This window comes from Oncorhynchus mykiss, chromosome 1 (genome assembly GCF_013265735.2).
Source record: "Oncorhynchus mykiss isolate Arlee chromosome 1, USDA_OmykA_1.1, whole genome shotgun sequence".
NCBI classification, from domain to species: Eukaryota; Metazoa; Chordata; class Actinopteri; order Salmoniformes; family Salmonidae; genus Oncorhynchus; species Oncorhynchus mykiss.
Window position 1 is genome coordinate 84,569,205 of NC_048565.1, and position 21,233 is coordinate 84,590,437.

Here is a 21,233-nt window from a genome sequence, read left to right on the forward strand (position 1 = left end):
GTACTAAACATCACTCTTTAAAGGTCGACTTTGGGCAAAAACTCACAAATAACGGATTTCAACTGTATAACTGATCAATGCACCATCATACCAGGTCATTTAATGCTTAAAAACAAAACATAATTGTTGAATTTGGCAACAGAAGTGCAATTTCTAACCGATCTCTACAGCATCCGTCCAAAAACAAATCCTGTGAAATGACGTCAACACATACTGGAAGATTTATTTTATTTTTTACATACTGCAAGAGTTACTGGGTAGCTAAATTGCCTAGCTACATTCGTCAAGGTGCGCGTTGACACATCCATGAACCACCAAAGGCACAGCCCATTTCTGTTTGAAAATTTAGAACGAATCAAATCAAATCAAATCAAAAAGAGGCAGCGATGGACAGTTTCTCGTACCCAAAGTCGGCCTTTAAACACACACATATTTTTTTGTCTTTTTACTTTGCTGCATGTAAAACTTTTTCATCACATTGTGACCAGCTAACCTCATTGTTATCAGTGTATCGATAGCATTACAGTGTTGAGTGTGACTGGGTTTAGGATGAAGTTGCCTCTAGACGCTGATCTCGGGTCAGTTTTGTAATGTTTCCTACTATTGGTTAAGGTTATGCGTTGGGGGAGGGGAAGAGGATCCTAGATCAGTACATAGGGGAAACATCACCACGGAACTTTTTACATAATGTTTCTCTTCCTCTCCAGCAGAGGGCAGCAGCAGCAAAGCAGTTACTGACTGAGAAGACCTTGGTCGAGTGTTTATGTTGGAAGGACAGCCCACACTCCCCTCTCCTGTGTCACAACATGTATCTGCCTCCAATATGCTTCTGTCATACCTCTTAACCCACCCCAGAAAGACCCCTCTATCCTTTTGTGTAATAAACTACTGAAGACAGTCTGCTGTGTTTGTTTTCATTATCACCACATATCTGTTACATTAAGGTTATACTAGTAGAACTAGTAGAACCATTGTCTACAGTTCCACTAACTGTATATACTGTACTTTTGTGTGGCTCAAAGTTTGGCTCAAATGATTGGAACAGACGGATGCTTCATCGCTCTGTTTTTACAGGGCAGCGATCATTAACTTGATTCAGCACGGGACAATTTTTTCTTGTGCGGCTGGTCAGTTGGCCGGACCATAATAACAAATAATTTGTAGACTGCAAATTGACCGTAAGAAGCCCAAACAGATATAATATTTGACAAAAATATAATCATTTCAAACCTTGCTTACATTTGTATACAATCACATATAGCTCTCTATTATGCGTGGGAATTCTTTGGAACAGATTTTCAAAATTAAAATCACTTGGAGCTGATTTGCTTTTATGTCCAACAATTATAATAGAATAAAAAATTAAATATATTTAGATTTTTTTTTCTCAGAAAACACCTGTAATTAATCACATCAAAAGTGTATTACGATCTTAGTAGCAGCTAGGCTACTATAAATAATAGCTACTGTAGTGCAATAATAAAAGTGACTACTGGTTTTTGTTTACTTTGAATTTTAACAAGGTCATTTTGTTCAATATTTGAAGGAGAGAGCATTCCCTCCCCACAGTAAAATCCATCCTAAATCAACAATCCAAGTTGTTCTATCCAGCAGATGATGTTGCAGCTAGCATCTCATTACCATGGCAATTTTAATGCAGCAACCAATTAGTATTTTCTTTTAAGGTGGAAATGTGTATATGACAAACACCCAGGTCATACATGTTGGGTTTGTATAGATTGTTTTATTTGAGCTTGTTAAACGTTTTCATTCCCCTTTAAGGAATGTTTTTTTATTCATTTTTTATTCATTATAGAAAATTATAGAACTATGCCACTTGTAACGTCTTCAAGAGGCTAACATGTATTGATGACGTACTATAGGTGTTGAACTAAGGTTGCATTTGCAATTGTAAACGTTTTTTTCTTCGCTTGCTCACCTCACTTTCCAATAAATTAAATAGTATAGTCCAAGTCAATAGGCTATTTAGGCTACTAGGATACCTAGTACCAGAGATATTGAAGGAATTCTATACTTTCTATACCGTCTCTGCCTACCAAAACATGCACATTATTTAAAGATGAGTGAATTATTATCATGAGGTCACCAGCACCGCACAGTGAGTCGACCAATTTAAAATAAAGCATTATTGTCTCTAGACACTAAAACGTGTCTCACCGTAGGCTACCTCTCAGCACCATCCTGTCGACCTCTCGTTCCTCCAACCGGGGGCTGGCCTCACAAGAAAAGCTGATTTAAGTGTAGTGAAATCCATGCACTGTGTGTAGCAGGTAGTTCTCAGTAATTATAACACAATCAGACATATCTGCCTACACAAATTAAATGACTGATGTTCTCCTTTAATTTCATTCCTTACTTTCTCTATGGTTCCTTTGGAACAAATCATGCATTTTCACAGCTGATCCCGGACTGAACCATTTGGGTTCTGAGGGGATTTATTTATCAACAAGTTCCACATTATTGTATTTAGAGGAAATATATCCTAGCCTAATGAAGTCTTGAAGATTACTATGTTAATTTGATGACATTAATGTAATGTATGTTATTTATAATAACAACCAATGTGTGTATTAATGGGAAATAAAGAAAAATGTTTCCTTGTTTCGCCATGTCTAGACCATTCCAAAGCCAGCTGTTCAGGACTAGCCCAAATATATTTTGCGTCGATATACTAGAGGACCACAACATATCATTAATTCTTGTCATTTGTGCGGTCTTGTGGAGAAGAACATTGGTTTATGTGGATGTCACTTTGTTCCCCTGATTGTAACTGCTGGAACAGTGGACGGTAAGTAGCCTAGCCTTCTACAGCATGGTAGCCATGAATCGAGCAATAACCCTGTATAGCCTACTGTTTTGGGTTGGTTATTTTGTTGCGACTCGGATGCCAGTCAATGCTGATGTGCTCTTCCTGTATTATATACAATGGCCTCCTAGGTTATAGCTGTGTAGGCCTAATATAAATATAATATTCTATGCTGCATAGGCTTATCGTTGCTGGTATTACAACGAGTACTATTTAGTGGTCAAATGTTTAGCCTATTTCCTATCGGACTTTAGGCTGCTGGCTTCCAGAGCGCTCGCTGTCAGAACCGCGGGGCTGCGCGTTGACAGATGACGGGGGCGCGCTTCAACATCGGAAAATGTGACACACCGTCCATGCAGGAGGTAAGACAGCTAGCTGTTCGTTCAAAGTACTGCCTTTTCGTATCTTGAGTGCCAGCGACAGTGTCAGGGTGATATTAGTGCCACATGTTGTTTTAAAAGGCTTGCACCACGTTCTGCTAAATGTATGCTCAGATTCAGATAACTTTAATGTCCTCAATGATGGCATTAGACTGAATGAGAATACCCCCCCCCCCCCCCCCCCCCCACACACACAGCTGTCAGGTACAGAGCTTTGCTATTCCTCTTATTTCTTGGAAAGGAGTAGGCACTCCCCTCTCTGTCTCATGTGGAAGAAAGGCTGTTTCTTCAGACTATCCCTCTGTAGAGTTATGGTGTGTGTGTGTGTGTGTGTGTGTGTGTGTGTGTGTGTGTGTGTGTGTGTGTGTGTGTGTGTGACACAGGGAAATGACTGATTAGGACTATTTTAGGGATCTGGGGCACAGGATGTTGGCTGTGAGTATTAGTCTTTCCTCTATCTACCCCCCCCCCCCCCCCCCCTCTGTCTTTCTGTCTCTCTGTGCTCGTATGATGGAATACAGCAACTCAATTTTACAGTCCTGGAAGTTGTTTTACATTGCTGTTAGTTGTTCAGAAAGCATGTGTTAAATGCTCAATTGAATGACTCCCAAAGAGTAAAAATAAATGTGGTCTGTCAAATAAAGTGTAACCTGGCAACCTAACCTAAACTGCAGCAGATTACCCCTTGTCTATAGCAGCTAGAAGCTATATGGTCTTGTTGAGGTCTATATTAACATAGTGCTCATGTGATGAGCTGCTAGATTAACCTAGATGTCACTGCAGTGATGAATCCATTAGGCAGGATTAGGCGGTTGCCAATGGTGGCAGATTGACGAGGGTGGCATTTTCTGAGCTAAACTGACCAAGACACACCTCTAACAACAACACATAAAATCTCACATAATTCAGTATTCAGATCCCTAGGATTTTTACACATTCTGTTATGTTACAGCCTTATTCTAAAATTGATTTAATAGTTTTTTTCCCTCATCAATCTACACACAATACCCCATAATGACAAAGAAAAAACTCAGTTAATTTTTTAATTTTTTGTATTAAAAATAAATGGATATATTGCATTTACATAAGTATTCAGACCCTTTACTCAGTACTTTGTTGAACTACCTTTGGCAGTGATTACAGCCTCAAGTCTTCTTGGGGATGACGCTACAAGCTTGGCACACCTGTATTTGGGGAGTTTGTCCCGTTCCTCTCTGTAGATTTTCAAGTTCTGTCAGGTTGGATCGGGAGTGTTGCTGCACATCTATTTTCAGGTCTCTCCAGAGATGTTCGATCGGGTTCAAATCCAGGCTCTGACTGGGCCACTAAAGGACATTCAGACTTGTCCCGAAGCCACACCTGCGTTGTCTTGGCTGTGTGCTTAGGGTCATTGTCCTGTTGGAAGGTGAACCTTCATCCCCAGTCCGAGGTCCTGAGCACTCTGGAGTAGGTTTTCATCAAGGACCTCGCTGTACTTTGCTCTGTTCCTCTTTATCTCGATCCTGACTAGTCTCCCGGTCCCTGCCGCTGAAAAACATCCCACAGCATGATCCTCTCACCATCCTTTATTTTATTTATTTATTTATTTAACCTTTATTTAACTAAGCAAGTCCAGTTAAGAACATATTCTTATTTACAATGACTGCCTACCCCGGCCAACCCTAACCCGGTCGTTGCTGGGCCAATTGTGCGCTGTCCTATGGGACTCCCAATCACAGCCGGTTGTGATATTGCCTAGGGCAGGCAAGGAATTGCCCTGGATGAATCAGTACTAAGTTATCTCAGAGCCCGAAACCAAGTCTTAAAAGCCTGACAAGCTACTCAATCTGTCATGGGAGACCTGTACAGTGCCTTGCAAAAGTATTAATCCCCCCTGGCATTTTTCCTATTTTGATGCATTACAACCTGTAATTTAAATTGATTTTTATTTGGATGTCATGTAATGAACATACACAAATTACTCCAAATTGGTGAGGGGAAATTAAAATATAACTTGTTTCAAAAAATTATAAAAAATAAAAAACGGAAAAGTGGTTTGTGCATGTCTTCACCCCCTTTGCTATGAAGCCCCAAAATAAGATCTGGTGCAACCAATTACCTTCAGAAGTCACATAATTAGTTAAATAAAGTCCACCTGTGTGAAATCTAAGTGTCACATGATCTGTCACATGATCTCAGTATATATACACCTGTTCTGAAAGGCCCCAGAGTCTGCAACACCACTAAGCAAGGGGCACCACCAAGTAAGCGGCACTATGAAGGCCAAGGAGCTCTCCAAATAGGTCAGGGACAAAGTTTTGGAGAAGTACAGATCAGGGTTGGGTTATAAAAAAATATCAGAAACTTTGAAAATCCCACAGAGCACCATTAAATCCATTATAATAAAATGGAAAGAATATGGCACCACAACAAACCAAGAGAGGGCCACCCACCAAAACTCATGGACCAGGCAAGGAGGGCATTAATCAGAGAGGCAACAAAGAGACCAAAGACAACCCTGAAGGATCTGCAAAGCTCCATAGCAGAGATTTGACTATCTGTCCATCGGACCACTTTAAGCCGTACACTCCACAGAGCTGGGCTTTACGGAAGAGTGGCCAGAAAAAAAACCCATTGCTTAAAGAAAAAAAGTAAGCAAACACGTTTGGTGTTAGCCAAAAGGCATGTGGGAGACTCCCCAAACATATAGAAGAAAGTACTCTGGTCAGATGAGACTAAAATTGAGTTAATACCTCTTATCACCCGAGAACACCATGTTTTTCATTGGCAGGAACTGGGAAACTGGTCAGAATTGAAGGAATGACAGATGGCGCTAAATACAGGGAAATTCTTGAGGGAAACCTGTTTCAGTCTTCCAGAGCTTTGAGACTGGGACGGAGGTTCACCTTCCAGCAGGACAATGACCCTGAGCATACTGCTAAAGCAACACTTGAGTGGTTTAAAGGGAAACATTTAAATGTCTTGGATTGGCTTAGTCAAAGCTCGGACCTCAATTCAATTGAGAATGTGTGGTATGACTTAAAAATTGCGGTACACCAGCGGAAACCATCCAACTTTAAGGAGCTGTAGCAGTTTTGCCTTGAAGAATGGGCAACAATCCCAGTGGCTAGATGTGTCAAGCTTATAGAGACATACCCCATGAGACTTGCAGCTGTAATTGCTGCAAAAGGTGGCTATACAAAGTATTGACTTTGGCGGGGTGAATAGTTATGCATGCTCAAGTTATCAGTTTTTTTTTGTCTTGTTTGTTTTAAAAAATATATATATTTTGCATCTTCAAAGAGGTAGGCATGTTGTGTATCAAATGATACAAATCCCCCAAAAATAAATTTTAATTCGAGGTTGTAAGGCAACAAAATAGGAAAAATTACAAGGGGGTGAATACTTTCGCAAGCCACTGTAACTAATCTCTGAAACCTGAACTAAATCAGCTGCTCGATTTAAAATGTTAATATTAAGGCTAACTGTCTGTCTCTGTTATCAGATGATGTGAACTCTGACCTCTGGCGGTTGGTGTACTGATGATGACGAAGCTAACCGTACTAAACTTTTGACCCATCCAACTGCCTCTGAACAGGTCCAAGCACCACCATGCCTCAGGTACACAGCCTTGTTATACTACAAAATTGTCTTCATTATACTTCATAATATATAGATACTTTATCATGATGAGTTGCTAGTTTACAAACTTAATGCTGGCTATTGTACAATATGACAACAGAGTCATATCTGGCTTTCTCTCGCTTTCTCTCTCTGTCTTCCTCCCCCTTTATCTTTCTATCTCCCCCATCCAACTCTGACCCCTTCCCCTTCTCTCTCTCCAGCCAGGTAGCAGTGGGATGGAGCCTGTCTTTGGTGAGGCCTATGGGACCAACGGGTTATCTGTGACCTTAGAGCCATTCACCATCTCTCCTACAGGGGGCAGTGCAGAGTCAGACAACGTAGGTACAGTGGAAAACATTTGTCACTTGTGTATGTCCCATGTCTGAATCAGTGGAGGCTGCTGAGGGGAGGCCAGGCCATAATAATGGAGTCAATGGAATGGCATCAAACACATGGAAACCATGTGTTTGATGTGCTTGATACCATTCCACTAATTCCACTCCAGCAATTACCAAAAGCCCCAACTCCCCAATTAAGGTGACACCAGCCTCCTGTGGTCTGACTCAGTCCCTGATTAGAGGGGATGGAAGAATGAAAACCATCAATGCTATTGACCTCTGGATCTGGAATTGAATACCACAGAAGTAAAAAACGATGTGTGTGTGTGTGTGTGTAACTCAGTGTTATCATAGACAGAGAATGTGTTTGGTCTCTGTGTTGTAGTGTCCTAAGGGTGTGGTGGTGATGTTGGGGGCCCCAGCCCTGTCCCTGTGTCAAGGCCAGCAGCCTGGATGTGAGCTACTCAGTGATCTCTTGGAGGATGTGATCACTGACGACACACACACCTCCAAGCGTTGCTGGGACATCTCGGCCCTGGATGACATCACACACTATGCCAAAGGCAGCCCAGAGGGGCCACCACTGAGCTGCGAGTGCTTCTTCGTCTCACCTGAGGTATGAGTTACTCTTAACCACAGATTATCAGGATTAACATCATCACTAATCTTCACCATTAGATCCTGGGAAGTCACTTCTGGTTCTGGAGATCTACAGGGTGTGCAGCTCTTTGTTCCAGCCAAGCACTAACACAACTGAGGAAACTATTGATTAGTCGAGTCTGATGTGAGTCCATGGGCAGTCCTTAGGAACTTTGACCATGGTTTAGAGCAAACTTCTACCTACTCTGTTTTGCTCTCCGCAGGGAGGCAGAGAAAAACCATGGTTATCCCTAAGACCAGAGGACAGGCAGCCAAGGAACCCCACAGACCTCACACCCTGTGTAGGGTTGGGGGCTGGACACCTCCTGGCTGGTAGATTTCCGGAGTCCTGGAGCCAAGAGGCTGGAGGGCGGGAGAGTGAAGCTAGGGAAGGGCTGCAGCAGGTGGGGCAGGAAGAGATGGTGCACAACTACTCTCTACAGAGTGAGCCAGACACTGAGTCTAGTCAAGGAACAGACAGCGATATTGAAGAGGAAGAGGAGGAGAAGGAGGAAGATGGGAAAGAGGAAGAGGAGAAGGGGACAGAAGCCATGGAGGAAGAGAAAGGGAAGGAAGAGGAGGAGCTTCAGTCCCATAAGAGACAAAAGAAACGCCGGCGTTACTGGGAATGTAGCCTCTTCAGTGAGGCAGACCTGGGGAGAGATGGCGAGAAAGAGAGACGGAGAGCCAAATGGAGAGATGGAGAGAAAGATAGACGGAGAGCCGAAGAGAGATATGAAGAAAGAGATGAAGATAAATATGAAGGGGATATAATCTGTGGCCCTAGCACCCTACCCACCACCATGTGCCTGAAAGAGGGGACCTCCACCAATGGTGAGACCTCAACCCCAAGCCATAAGACCCATTAATGTACAATAGAATAAGGAAAGGAAGATGTAAAACATTTCTACATTTTATATGTTCTTAATTTTTATAAATGTATCAATACTCATTCGGTGGGTCACATACATACTAGGAAAGTGTTCGTTTTAAAGGGATACATCGAGATTTTGGCAATGAGGCCCTTTATCTACTTCCCCAGAGTCAGATGAACACAGATGATACCATTTTTATGTCTCTGTGTCCGATATGAAAGAAATTAGAGGTAGTTCGTAACTAGAATTAGAGCACTGACTGGAAGTCTGAGTATCGACTAGCATAAATCTGATATCCACGACTTCATCTGACTCTGGGGAAGTAGATAAAAGGCTTCATTGTCAAAATCCCCAAGTATCCCTTTAACGCCATGGGTGTTAAAATTCAGAAGTATAATTTGCTGCTTCAACCTCACCATCTCTCATTTCTATTGCCAAACACAAATACTTTGTTAGTGGAGTCTAAAGTATAGCTGCACTTAGCTGCACTGTCAGTTGCGTCTCGAGTGCTTGCGTGCTTGGAAATATATAATTACATTTAGTCATTTAGCAGATGTTCTTATCCAGAGCGACTTACAGACTTACTTATGTAAAACCAACCACAAACTCCTGTGTGTTCCCCAGGTAAGCGAGGCCAGAGGAAAGCCCGTCGTACAGATGCCAGTGACCTGACCCCCAGCCCTGGGAAGCTACAGAGCTTGGGAGAGCAGCTCCATACACTCAGCTCTGCTCTGGAGGGCCTGACTCCAGTCAGTGACCTGCCTGTTACTGCCAGGACCCCAACACGAAAGGAGAGGAACAAACTGGCCTCCAGGTACACGTAGACACTAGGACACGGACACATACACACCACTTACCTGACTTACCTGTCTAACTGTAGAGGCATAATTCGCTAGTGGCTTTTCCACACTGCACTTTCAGAAGTACATTTGATTTGTACAGCAGGGTGTCCCGGATGGAAGTACCACTCAACAGAACTGTGCTGTGTTAAATTCAACCTGCGTCTAGCTAAGTGCTAGTGAGGTCGAGTGTAGCGCAGCATAAGCTCTGGCTATAGGTTGGTAAACTGTCTCACTCTCTGTCTCTCTCCCTGTCTCTGTCTCTGTCTCTCTCCATCTCTCTCACTCTGTCTGTTTGTCTTTCTCACTCTCTCGCTGTCTCTCACTCTCACTCTCCCTCTGTCTCTCAATTCAATTTCAATTTAAGGGCTTTATTGGCATGGGAAAAATGTTTACATTGCCAAAGCAAACGAAATAGATAATAAACAATAAAACATTGACTGTAAACATTACACTTACAAAAGTTACAAATACACTTACAAAAATACATTTCAAATGTCATATTATGTATATATACAGTGTTGTAATGATGTGTAAATAGTTAAAGTACAAAAGTGAAAACAAATAAACATAAATAAGTTGTATTTACAATGGTGTTTGTTCTTCACTGGTTGCCCTTTTTGGCAACAGGTCACACATCTTGCTGCTGTAATGGCACACTGTAGTATTTCACCCAATAGATATGGGAGTTTATCAACACTCCCATCTCTCTATCACTCCATCTCTCGCCCTCTCTCTCCACAGAGCGTGTCGGCTGAAGAAGAAAGCCCAGCATGAGGCCAACAAAATCAAACTGTGGGGTCTGAACCAGGAGTATGGTGAGTTATTTCTTCCGATTTATAATCAGTGACCCACCTAAAACTGTTGTTATGGGTTCTGTTGGTGATCCACCAAGTAGAGAAAGATTTTGTTTCTAGCCAGGATCCTTTCTCAATCTAGCTGGTCCTTGATCTGTATGTGCAGTCTTAGGATTTGGTAATACAGAGCAATCAGATATGGGACCACGCTATTCTCAAAATGTGACCTAATCAACCAGAAGCCACAGGGTCCTGACCACTGGAGGCTCCTCAGAGTAGGAAGGGGAGGGCAATGCTACTAAATTAATTTCTGAAAAGTTCAAATGGTTCAACATTAAAAAAGCTGTCCTTTTTAGATAAAACTATACTAAATATATTCACGTCACCAAATAACTGATTAAAACACACTGTGTTACGATGTAAGTCTACAGTAGCCTCAACAGCACTCTGTAGGGTAGCACCATGCTGTAGCTGGAGGACAGCTATCTTCCATCCTCCTCTGGGTACATTGACTTCAATATAAAACCTATGAGGCTCATGGTTCTCAGCTCCTTCCATAGACTTACACAGTAATTATGACAACTTCCGGAGGACGTGCTCCAACCTATCAGAGCTCTTGCAGTATGAACTGACATGTTGTCCATCCAATCAAAGGAACAAAGAATGAATCTAGTACTGAAAGCATAAGCTACAGCTAGCTAACACTGCAGTGCAGTGGTGAGTAGTTGACTCCAAGAGAGTGAAAGACAATAGTTAAGCCGTTTTTAACAAATTAAGTAGTAGCAGCAGAGAGAGAGAGTGATAGCTATATTTCATCGTCTTTTTTCCTTCTTCTTAGTTTACTTTTCACTTATCTAATGCAGCTAATTTAGCCTACTCGACATCCTGATTCAAACAGAGAGGAATGCTATTTAAGTTAACTAGCAGACTAAGGCTATCCAACAATGCAACTCTTCAAGTCAAGGTTAAGCTTTCTGTTTTATTAATTTATTGCCACCGGGGCCCGCTGGTGTAACTGCTAAACTGCTTGCTGTACACTGTACTGCATGATTGTACACATGGGATTGGATTCTGGGTTTACTTACACGTTAGTTCTAGTTTGTTGACTATAATATTAATATGGCGACAACAATGTAGGCTTAGTGGTTAGTGTTATGGTATGAAGTTTTGGCTTGGAGAGGTTTTTGCGCTTGGTCATAGACAGCTGTTGTGTTGTGCACTGAAGTCCACAAGCGAAGGGAAAATGTGAGAGGAGAGCGCGTAAATGCAAAAAGGAATTATACAGCAAGCATTAGCAATGATTCCGTATTTGTCTTCTATGAAAGTGAACTGTGTGTGCGGATGATCTGTGGTGTATACATTCTGCCGATTCTGTCTTAAACAGAAGCAAACGGAACGGGAAGGACCTACCTGAATTTGTCCAATACAAACTCTTGTTTTAGTTGCAAAACGTTCTGTGTGGACTAATGATTCCACCCCAGATCAGCTAGATGCAGGCAAGAGTGTGCAATGTGTTATTGAATGTGTCACTGTCTGTCACCTTGATTATTTAAAAAAATCTATTTCTCTAATCTTAAACGACACCAACCTCCACTGGCCCTAACACACTGTTATAGATAATGATCTGCTTCATACAATCCTTTTTCACACTTAACATAGCTCATGTGCTTTAAATATACATTTTTATGATTTCATTTATACTGAGACTTTCCAGGGGAATTTAGCCAGTATGCAGCCATTTTAGCTCATTCAGTCAATCCTTCATGTCTCTGGTGGTGTAATTCCTTCAGATGGCCTGTTGTGGGCAGTGCTGCAGATAAAGGAGCTGATCCGCCAGAGAGTGGAGAGCAGAGAGGAAGACACAGAGAGAGGATGTCTGAGAGAGAGACTGGAGGACATTCTGAAGGAATCAGCTGGTGAGTAGTGAGTATGTAGTCTGTTTGGACTGCCATGAGACCCTGTGAGTGTGACTGTATTTTAATGTAAGTATGTTAATTGTATGGATGTGTGTTTGTGGGTATTTGTGCGCGTGCGTGCGTGTGTGCAGGGCCACGTGTAGCAGGACGAGGCAAAGCGTTTGTGGAGAGGATCTTGAAGAACCCTGCCGGGGGACAGAGCACCAGAGAGACTAAGGGAGAAGGAGGGTCATCAGACCCTAGCCACTAACCTCTTCTCCCCACCAGAGTCACTATCCCGCCCCTTCTTGCTTCACTTTGCACTTTCTAACATGGAGAGAAGGTAGGATAGGCAGGCAGGCAGACAGACAGATAGAGAGCATCTGCTGTGCCTCTAGCTGTTACAGTATAGCTGATGAGTGTCTCAGAACATTAACGTCTGGCATGTTTGTTTAAGATTGTGTGTGTGAGGGAGGAAGTGTGCATAATTCCAGTGTATCTATTGTATTATGTACTATAGTATATACCATCGTGCCTAAAGGAGGACACTGTGTGCTGCTAGCTAGTCGTAGTTATACACTATAATGGAAGAACAGGGAGAGGAGTGACAGTGAGTATGGTGCTTATAACAGTGGACGTGATGACTAAGCTGTTTATCTTGACGTCCATTTTGAATCGTACTGTAAACCAAAAGTGCATAGATAAACAGACAGACAGGGGGAAGGACTTTGGCATCACGTGAATGTTGCACAGTGCTTCTCAAAGATGCTGAATGCTGCTTGCATGGTCGTTTTATATGTCTCTGCATTCCTTATAAAGTAAATTATGTTTCTCTACAGATCTTCTTTAAAACTGATGTCATAATGTACTGTACTTCTCTACAGAGGAACCTGTGTAGAGGATAAAAATAACCTTAAACCAGGGAAACTCCCATCCTCAGGAGGGCCCTGTGTTTTTTGGTTTATTTTCTTCCTGCAAATCAGTGACTGGACTGCTACCTGGGAAACCTGGCCCCATGTTCACATAAGAGTCTCGGAGTGCTGATCTAGGATCAGTAGATCATAATTAATAGGATTACATGGACAGGGGGGGACCTAATCCTAGATCAGCATTCCTTCCCTGAGACACTTTTTTAACATGGGCCCAGGCGTGTCTTCTCTCGGCAATGAGTGATTAAGTGCCACAGGGAGAAGAGAGAACAGCACTGCACCCCTGACTACCATAGTTGTCCATCCATGTCCTAAACCCACAGTACTGTAACTGTTAGAGAGATCCACATCAATGGTTTCAAATCTGATTCATATATTTCATATATCTGATTAATCTATCTGATTTTTCATCTGATTTATCTATATAGGTCCACTGTGCTTTTTGTAGCCTGTGCCTTTGAATGGTCTTTGAGAGCAATATATTAATACGCACACCACCACATCTTTCTCTGCTTCTCTTTGTGCTGCTGAGAATATAGAAAACACAACTCATTCAGAGATAACAAATACCCTCCCGTACAAACCTGAACGTTTACTATTCTCTCATTTGCAAAATGGCCAATGTGATTTTTGAGAGGAAAGGTGTAGTGTGGCCATTCGGTCAGTATAGTCCCTATAATCCCAAGCCTGTATTCATAAAGCATCTTAAAATGCTGATCTACGATCATTTTAGATCATGATGAATCAGATTACCTGGACAGGGGGGACCTGATCCTAGATCAGCTTTTATTTACATTTAAGTCAAGCTAGCTAGATGTGACACTCCTACTCTAGGACTCTTTATGGATATGGACCCAGAGCTTTACTTCACTCTAAGTCCTGTCATTGCACTTCATGTACTTGAATGTAGGAGCACAGTAGTCTATTTACTTGAAAGATGGAGCACATTGAGAAATACAAGGCCCTGCTTCAGTATATTACTGACACAGCAGGGGTCATGAACTGCCCGGCCACAGATCTTGGCAATAATCCTCAATTGGATGGACGAGTGACCATATCCTCAATTAATCCCCAACAATAATGGAACTGCTCATAAAAGTATTATGTCTTAACATGCGTGCACAAACACACATATGAAAAGAAGTGATACAAAAAAATAACATGTCATATAGATGATCATAACTAGTAATTGAGAAGTTTGCACATTTATTGAATTTATAGATTTTGAAGAAGTGCTGTATATCATGATCAAGGGAACAGATTTGTCTGGGAAATTAACATGTATGGAATTATAGGCCGTAACAGACCAGGCCTTAACAGACCAGGCCTTAACAGACCAGGCCTTAACAGACCAGTTATAGGCCTTAACAGACCAGGCCTTAACAGACCAGTTATAGGCCTTAACAGACCAGTTATAGGCCTTAACAGACCAGTTATCGGCCTTAACAGACCAGACCTTAACAGACCAGACCTTAACAGACCAGACCTTAACAGACCAGTTATAGGCCTCAGCAGACCAGAAATAGGCCTTAACAGACCAGTTATAGGCCTTAACAGACCAGTTATCGGTCTTAACAGACCAGGCCTTAACAGACCAGTTATAGGCCTTAACAGACCAGTTATAGGCCTTAACAGACCAGTTATAGGCCTTAACAGACCAGTTATCGGCCTTAACAGACCAGACCTTAACAGACCAGACCTTAACAGACCAGTTATCGGCCTTAACAGACCAGACCTTAACAGACCAGACCTTAACAGACCAGTTATAGGCCTTAGCAGACCAGGCCTTAACAGAACAGTTATAGGCCTTAACAGACCAGTTATCGGCCTTAACAGACCAGGCCTTAACAGACCAGTTATAGGCCTTTGGAGACCAGGCCTTAACAGAACAGTTATAGGCCTTAACAGACCAGGCCTTAACAGACCAGTTATAGGCCTCAGCAGACCAGAAATAGGCCTTAACAGACCAGTTATAGGCCTTAGCAGACCAGGCCTTAACAGACCAGTTATAGGCCTTAACAGACCAGGCCTTAACAGACCAGGACTTAAAAACCCAGGCCTTAACAGACCAGTTATAGGCCTCAGCAGACCAGGCCTTAACAGACCAGGCCTTAACAGACCAGTTATAGGCATTAGCAGACCAGGTCTTAACAGACCAGTTATAGGCCTTAACAGACCAGTTATAGGCCTCAGCAGACCAGTTATAGGCCTCAGCAGACTTGTTATAGGCCTCAGCAGACTAGTTATAGGCCTCAGCAGACTAGTTATAGGCCTCAGCAGACCAGTTATAGGCCTCAGCAGACCAGTTATAGGCCTCAGCAGACCAGTTATAGGCCTCAGCAGACTAGTTATAGGCCTCAGCAGACTAGTTATAGGCCTTAGCAGACCAGGCCTTAACAGAACAGTATTAGGCCTCAGCAGACCAGTTATAGGCCTCATCAGACTAGTTATAGGCCTCAGCAGACCAGTTATAGAACTTAGCAGACCAGTTATAGGCCTCAGCAGACCAGTTATAGGCCTCAGCAGACCAGTTATAGGCCTCAGCAGACCAGTTATAGGCCTCAGCAGACCAGTTATAGGCCTCAGCAGACTAGTTATAGGCCTCAGCAGACCAGTTATAGAACTTAGCAGACCAGTTATAGGCCTCAGCAGACCAGTTATAGGCCTCAGCTGACCAGTTATAGGCCTCAGCAGACCAGTTATAGGCCTCAGCAGACTAGTTATAGGCCTCAGCAGACCAGTTATAGGCCTCAGCAGACCAGTTATAGGCCTCAGCAGACCAGTTATAGGCCTCAGCAGACTAGTTATAGGCCTCAGCAGACCAGTTATAGAACTTAGCATACCAGTTATAGGCCTCAGCAGACCAGTTATAGGCCTCAGCAGACCAGTTATAGGCCTCAGCAGACCAGTTATAGGCCTCAGCAGACCCGTTATAGAACTTAGCAGACCAGTTATAGGCCTCAGCAGACTAGTTATAGGCCTCAGCAGACCAGTTATAGGCCTCAGCAGACCAGTTATAGGCCTCAGCAGACCCGTTATAGAACTTAGCAGACCAGAGGCAGTCGTTCCAGAAAGCTGTGTATTGTCGAGTTATCTGCTAGAATACTTATTCCCAGTCTTACTTAAGCCTTAACCTATTCATCTGATCTTGCAGTAGTTAACATGTAATAAGCCATTTGTAATGTGTTATTAACCCTTTATCAACATGTATGAAACATTTATTAGCTCTGGGACTGTGCAAGAAAAAGAGAAACACAAAAAAAGTGTCATAGAAACACATAGTTTGGTCAGTCTGTTCAGTCTGTTCAGTCCGTTCAGTCCATTCAGTCCATTCAGTCTGTTCAGTCCGTTCAGTCCGTTCAGTCCGTTCAGTCTGTTCAGTCTGTTCAGTCTGTTCAGTCTGTTCAGTCCGTTCAGTCTGTTCAGTCTGTTCAGTCCATTCAGTCTGTTCAGTCCGTTCAGTCTGTTCAGTCCGTTCAGTCTGTTCAGTCCGTTCAGTCTGTTTAAATGTAGATTTTGCTATCTTGAAGCTGCTGCTATGTCAATAAAAATCTATATTCCTAAAATGCCAAGTGTGAATTCATGAATTTATTCTATGAACAATGTGCGTCCATCTTAATTGAAATAATCAATGGGTGGGTCCATAAATAACAATTTTGTGTAAATGAGCTATTAGTCTGCACACACAGCAAAACTACACAGACAGACACACCCACACACAACTTACCTGTCTAACCAGACTCCTAGTTTTCTGTAAACCTGCACTTCTGAAACCTGCACTTCTGAATCGCCTGTTGAGGGATGCCGTCTGGGCTGCAGGCCCAGACGGCATCCCCAGCCGCGCCCTCAGAGCATGCGCAGACCAGCTGGCTGGTGTGTTTACGGACATATTCAATCAATCCTTATCCCAGTCTGTTGTTCCCACATGCTTAAAGAGGGCCACCATTGTTCCTGTTCCCAAGAAAGCTAAGGTAACTGAGCTAAACGACTCACTTCCGTCATCATGAAGTGCTTTGAGAGACTAGTCAAGCACCATATCACCTCCACCCTACCTGACACCCTAGACCCACTCCAATTTGCTTACCGCCCAAATAGGTCCACAGACGATGCAATCTCAACCACACTACACACTGCCCTAACCCATCTGGACAAGAGGAATACCTATGTGAGAATGCTGTTCATCGACTACAGCTCGGCATTTAACACCATAGTGCCCTCCAAGCTCGTCATCAAGCTCGAGACCCTGGGTCTCGACCCCGCCCTGTGCAACTGGGTACTGGACTTCCTGACGGGCCGCCCCCAGGTGGTGAGGGTAGGCAACAACATCTCCACCCCGCTGATCCTCAACACTGGGGCCCCACAAGGGTACGTTCTGAGCCCTCTCCTGTACTCCCTGTTCACCCACGACTGCATGGCCACGCACGCCTCCAACTCAATCATCAAGTTTGCGGACGACACAACAGTGGTAGGCTTGATTACCAACAACGACGAGACGGCCTACAGGGAGGAGGTGAGGGCCCTCGGAGTGTGGTGTCAGGAAAATAACCTCACACTCAACGTCAACAAAACTAAGGAGTTGATTGTGGACTTCAGGAAACAGCAGAGGGAACACCCCCCTATCCACATCGATGGAACAGTAGTGGAGAGGGTAGTAAGTTTTAAGTTCCTCGGCGTACACATCACAGACAAACTGAATTGGTCCACCCACACAGACAGCATCGTGAAGAAGGCGCAGCAGCGCCTCTTCAACCTCAGGAGGCTGAAGAAATTTGGCTTGTCACCAAAAGCACTCACAAACTTCTACAGATGCACAATCGAGAGCATCCTGTCGGGCTGTATCACCGCCTGATACGGCAACTGCTCCGCCCACAACCGTAAGACTCTCTAGAGGGTAGTGAGGTCTGCACAACGCATCACCGGGGGCAAACTACCTGCCCTCCAGGACACCTACACCACCCGATGTCACAGGAAGGCCATAAAGATCATCAAGGACAACAACCACCCGAGCCACTGCCTGTTCACCCCGCTATCATCCAGAAGGCGAGGTCAGTACAGGTGCATCAAAGCTGGGACCGAGAGACTGAAAAACAGCTTCTATCTCAAGGCCATCAGACTGTTAAACAGCCACCACTAACATTGAGTGGCTGCTGCCAACACACTGACTCAACTCCAGCCAGTTTAATAATGGGAATTGATGGGAAATTATGTAAAATATATCACTAGCCACTTTAAATAATGCTACCTAATATAATGTTTACATACCCTACATCATTCATCTCATATGTATATGTATATACTGTACTCTATATCATCTACTGCATCTTTATGTAATACATGTATCACTAGCCACTTTAACTATGCCACTTTGTTTACATACTCATCTCATATGTATATACTGCACTCAATACCATCTACTGTATCTTGCCTATGCCGCTCTGTACCATCACTCATTCATATATCTTTATGTACATATTCTTTATCCCCTTACACTTGTGTCTATAAGGTAGTAGTTTTGGAATTGTTAGCCAGATTACTTGTTGGTTATTACTGCATTGTCGGAACTAGAAGCACAAGCATTTCGCTACACTCGCATTAACATCTGCTAACCATGTGTATGTGACAAATAAAATTTGATTTGATTTGATTTGCAGTGTAGCTCAACGCTGTAACATTCAGTTTTCTAGAGTTCAGCTCTGTTGGATCAACAACACAACTCTGGGATTTGGTTCGAGGTATTGAAATATCTTGAGATATCTTCTGGTTAGAGATATTAACATACCAAACAAAAGGTTCTCTAAGTGCGGCTTAACTTTTGGGGGAAGTGCCCATTTAAGAAAGAAAGTTGTTAAAAGTTATTCCAGGACAGGGAGTGAAAATGGCTTAGAGATCGTGTTAACCAGAGGAGGATCTCTCCTGTCCTGTATGCTGCGGCAAGAATCCTGCCCTACTGTCGTGTAGCCACAGCTTCAGTAAGGCCTGTACGGGAATGCTGTTCTGAGAAAATATCCCAGGAAGTCCAGTTTGTAGGAGATGTCCGATGTCTGAACCTCCATGTAACTTGGCTCTAATGAACCTGTGTGTGAGGCCTTTTGGGGCTCTTGAGAGGCGTAGCGGTCTGAGGCACTGCATCTCAGTGCTAGAGGCATCACTACAGACACCCTGGTTTGATTCCAGGCTGTATCACAACCGGCTGTGTTTGGGAGTCCCTTGGGTGGCACACAATTGGCCCAGTGTCGTCCTGGTTTGGCCGGTGTAGGCTTTCATTGTAAATAAGAATTTGTTCTTAACTGACTTGCCTTGTTAAATTTACAAAAAAATATAATATATATAGTAATTACAGGAGAGAAGTCAGAGCGCTTCAGCAGGGTCTAAGGTGCTCTGCAGTGTACGTTGTGAGAAACTCTAGCTCTTCTGTCTGGAGGATAAACAGCCTGTCTGCTTGGTGTGTCAGGCATCAAATAAACATACATCTCATGACTGTGTCCCCATAGATGAGGCTGTACAGGATCATAAGGTAAGAGAAAGACCATTTGGAAATATGTGATAGAGCAATGGTATAAACAATGAGATTTGAACTTTTGATTGACTGAAAATTAGGCTGCAGTGATAGACTTGTGGTGTTCAGATGTTCTCTCAAGTCTAGATATGGTGTCCTCAATGAAGTTATGTTTCATTCCAGGAGGAACTCCAGAGATCTTTGGAGATCTTACAGGAGAAGGTGAAGGTCTTTAATAAAAACAGCAGAGCACATTAAGATCAGTACTGCATACATTGTTCAGGGTTCATTGTTCAATTACATATGTTCTTGTTCTGTTCGGTATTAGATCCTGTTACTTTAGGAAAGATGTGGTGTCACGTGTCAGGATCTGCATGTATATTCACTAACAGTTTTCTGGTACAATAATAACCCTGTATGAATACTATGAGATATTAGCCCTCTTCCTCCCAATGCCTCCAGAGCCAAGCCCAGCACACAGACAAGCAGATTAAGAGTTTGAGAAGCTTCACCAGTTTCTACGAGAGGAAGAGGAGACCAAGATAGCTGCATTAGAAGAGGAGACCAAGATAGCTGCATTAAAAGAGGAAGAGGAGGCCAAGATAGCTGCACTGAAGGAGGAAGAGGAGGCCAAGATAGCGCCACTGAAGGAGAAAGAGGAGCAGAAGAGTCAGTTGATGATGGAGAGATGAGCAGAGAGATATCATCCCTTTCAGACACAATCAGAGCCATAGAAGAGGACATCTTGTACCTCCAGGTAAGAACTTCACTCTCTCCAATGTACAGGTAGATTGTAAAATCATTAAAATACTGACTATTATATAATTGATGGTATGATGACTACACCTGCATTGTAGTGCTTCTACACCTGCATTGCTTGCTGTTTGGGGTTTTAGGCTGGGTTTCTGTACAGCACTTTGATATTTCAGCTGATGTAAGAAGGGCTTTATAAATACATTTGATTTGATGACTAATCTACTATTCTGTTCCTCTTCAGAACTTCAAGGCCATGAAGAAAATGTCAAATATCTGCCTTTCGTCTCGCTCTTTTCTGTTCTGAGCCCTTCAACTATGAATTTGAAAATAAATTCATTAAAAATCCTACAATGTGATTTTCTGGATTTTTTTCTTCTAATTGTGTCTGTCATAGTTGAAGTGTACCTATGATGAAAATTACAGGCCTCTCATCTTTTTAAGTGGGAGAACTTGCACAATTGTTGGCTGACTAAATACTTTTTCCCCCCACTGTATATATACTACATTTCAAACGTTTGAGGTCACTGATAAATGTCCTTGTTTTTTAAATAAAAGCACATTCTTTGTCCCCCAGTTTCAATTTGAAGAACCCCTAAAGGATACTCCAGGAACCTTTTCTTTTTAGAGACTAGACGCTGATTTAAGTTTATAAGTTTCCACAAACGGTCGGGATCAGGATTGGGCAATGATTATCTGATCATAGATCTGTGCCAATGCTCCAGTAGTTGAAGTTTGTACATATTCAGTTCGGAGCTACAGAATAATGGCAAGTGTCTGTGCAGGTTGGTGCAGCTCTAGCCAGTCCCCCCCTGTTTCCCTACCTCTAAACTTGCTATGCTGAATTCTTGATGCACAACCG

At 42.9% G+C, this 21,233-nt stretch overlaps 2 protein-coding genes across 4 annotated transcripts; both read left to right on the plus strand.

Moving 5' to 3' along the window:
- Positions 1-2,658: 2,658 nt before the first annotated feature.
- LOC110531152 (CREB3 regulatory factor) lies at positions 2,659-13,619 on the plus strand. 3 transcript variants are annotated; one of them, XM_021614403.2, is made up of 10 exons: positions 2,659-2,809; positions 3,082-3,189; positions 6,692-6,807; positions 7,032-7,152; positions 7,534-7,764; positions 8,012-8,621; positions 9,287-9,476; positions 10,246-10,319; positions 12,089-12,214; positions 12,346-13,619. In XM_021614403.2, the coding sequence occupies exons 5-10, from the start codon at positions 7,555-7,557 to the stop codon at positions 12,462-12,464; spliced, it is 1,329 nt and encodes a 442-aa protein (XP_021470078.1). In that variant the 5' UTR covers positions 2,659-2,809; positions 3,082-3,189; positions 6,692-6,807; positions 7,032-7,152; positions 7,534-7,554; the 3' UTR covers positions 12,465-13,619. The 3 variants fall into 3 exon arrangements, with proteins under 3 accessions (XP_021470078.1, XP_021470070.2, XP_021470074.2); XM_021614395.2 differs by having other exon boundaries at positions 7,032-7,148; XM_021614399.2 differs by having other exon boundaries at positions 7,036-7,148.
- Positions 13,620-13,753: 134 nt separating this feature from the next.
- On the plus strand, positions 13,754-16,686 carry LOC118966011 (spermidine/spermine N(1)-acetyltransferase-like protein 1). Its single transcript, XM_036987516.1, has 2 exons — positions 13,754-15,476; positions 15,576-16,686. The coding sequence occupies exons 1-2, from the start codon at positions 14,402-14,404 to the stop codon at positions 15,794-15,796; spliced, it is 1,296 nt and encodes a 431-aa protein (XP_036843411.1). The 5' UTR covers positions 13,754-14,401; the 3' UTR covers positions 15,797-16,686.
- Positions 16,687-21,233: the final 4,547 nt, after the last annotated feature.

Excerpts from the sequence above, each read along its gene's own strand:
- LOC110531152 (XM_021614395.2), top strand. Across the intron at positions 7,149-7,533 it reads GCAGTGCAGAGTCAGACAAC|TGTCCTAAGGGTGTGGTGGT; the intron begins GTAGGTACAGTG and ends TCTGTGTTGTAG. Across the intron at positions 9,477-10,245 it reads AGGAACAAACTGGCCTCCAG|AGCGTGTCGGCTGAAGAAGA; the intron begins GTACACGTAGAC and ends CTCTCTCCACAG.
- LOC118966011 (XM_036987516.1), top strand. The coding sequence starts at position 14,402 with ATGTATGGAATTATAGGCCGTAACAGACCAGGCCTTAACAGACCAGGC. Across the intron at positions 15,477-15,575 it reads CCTCAGCAGACTAGTTATAG|GCCTCAGCAGACCAGTTATA; the intron begins GCCTCAGCAGAC and ends GACTAGTTATAG.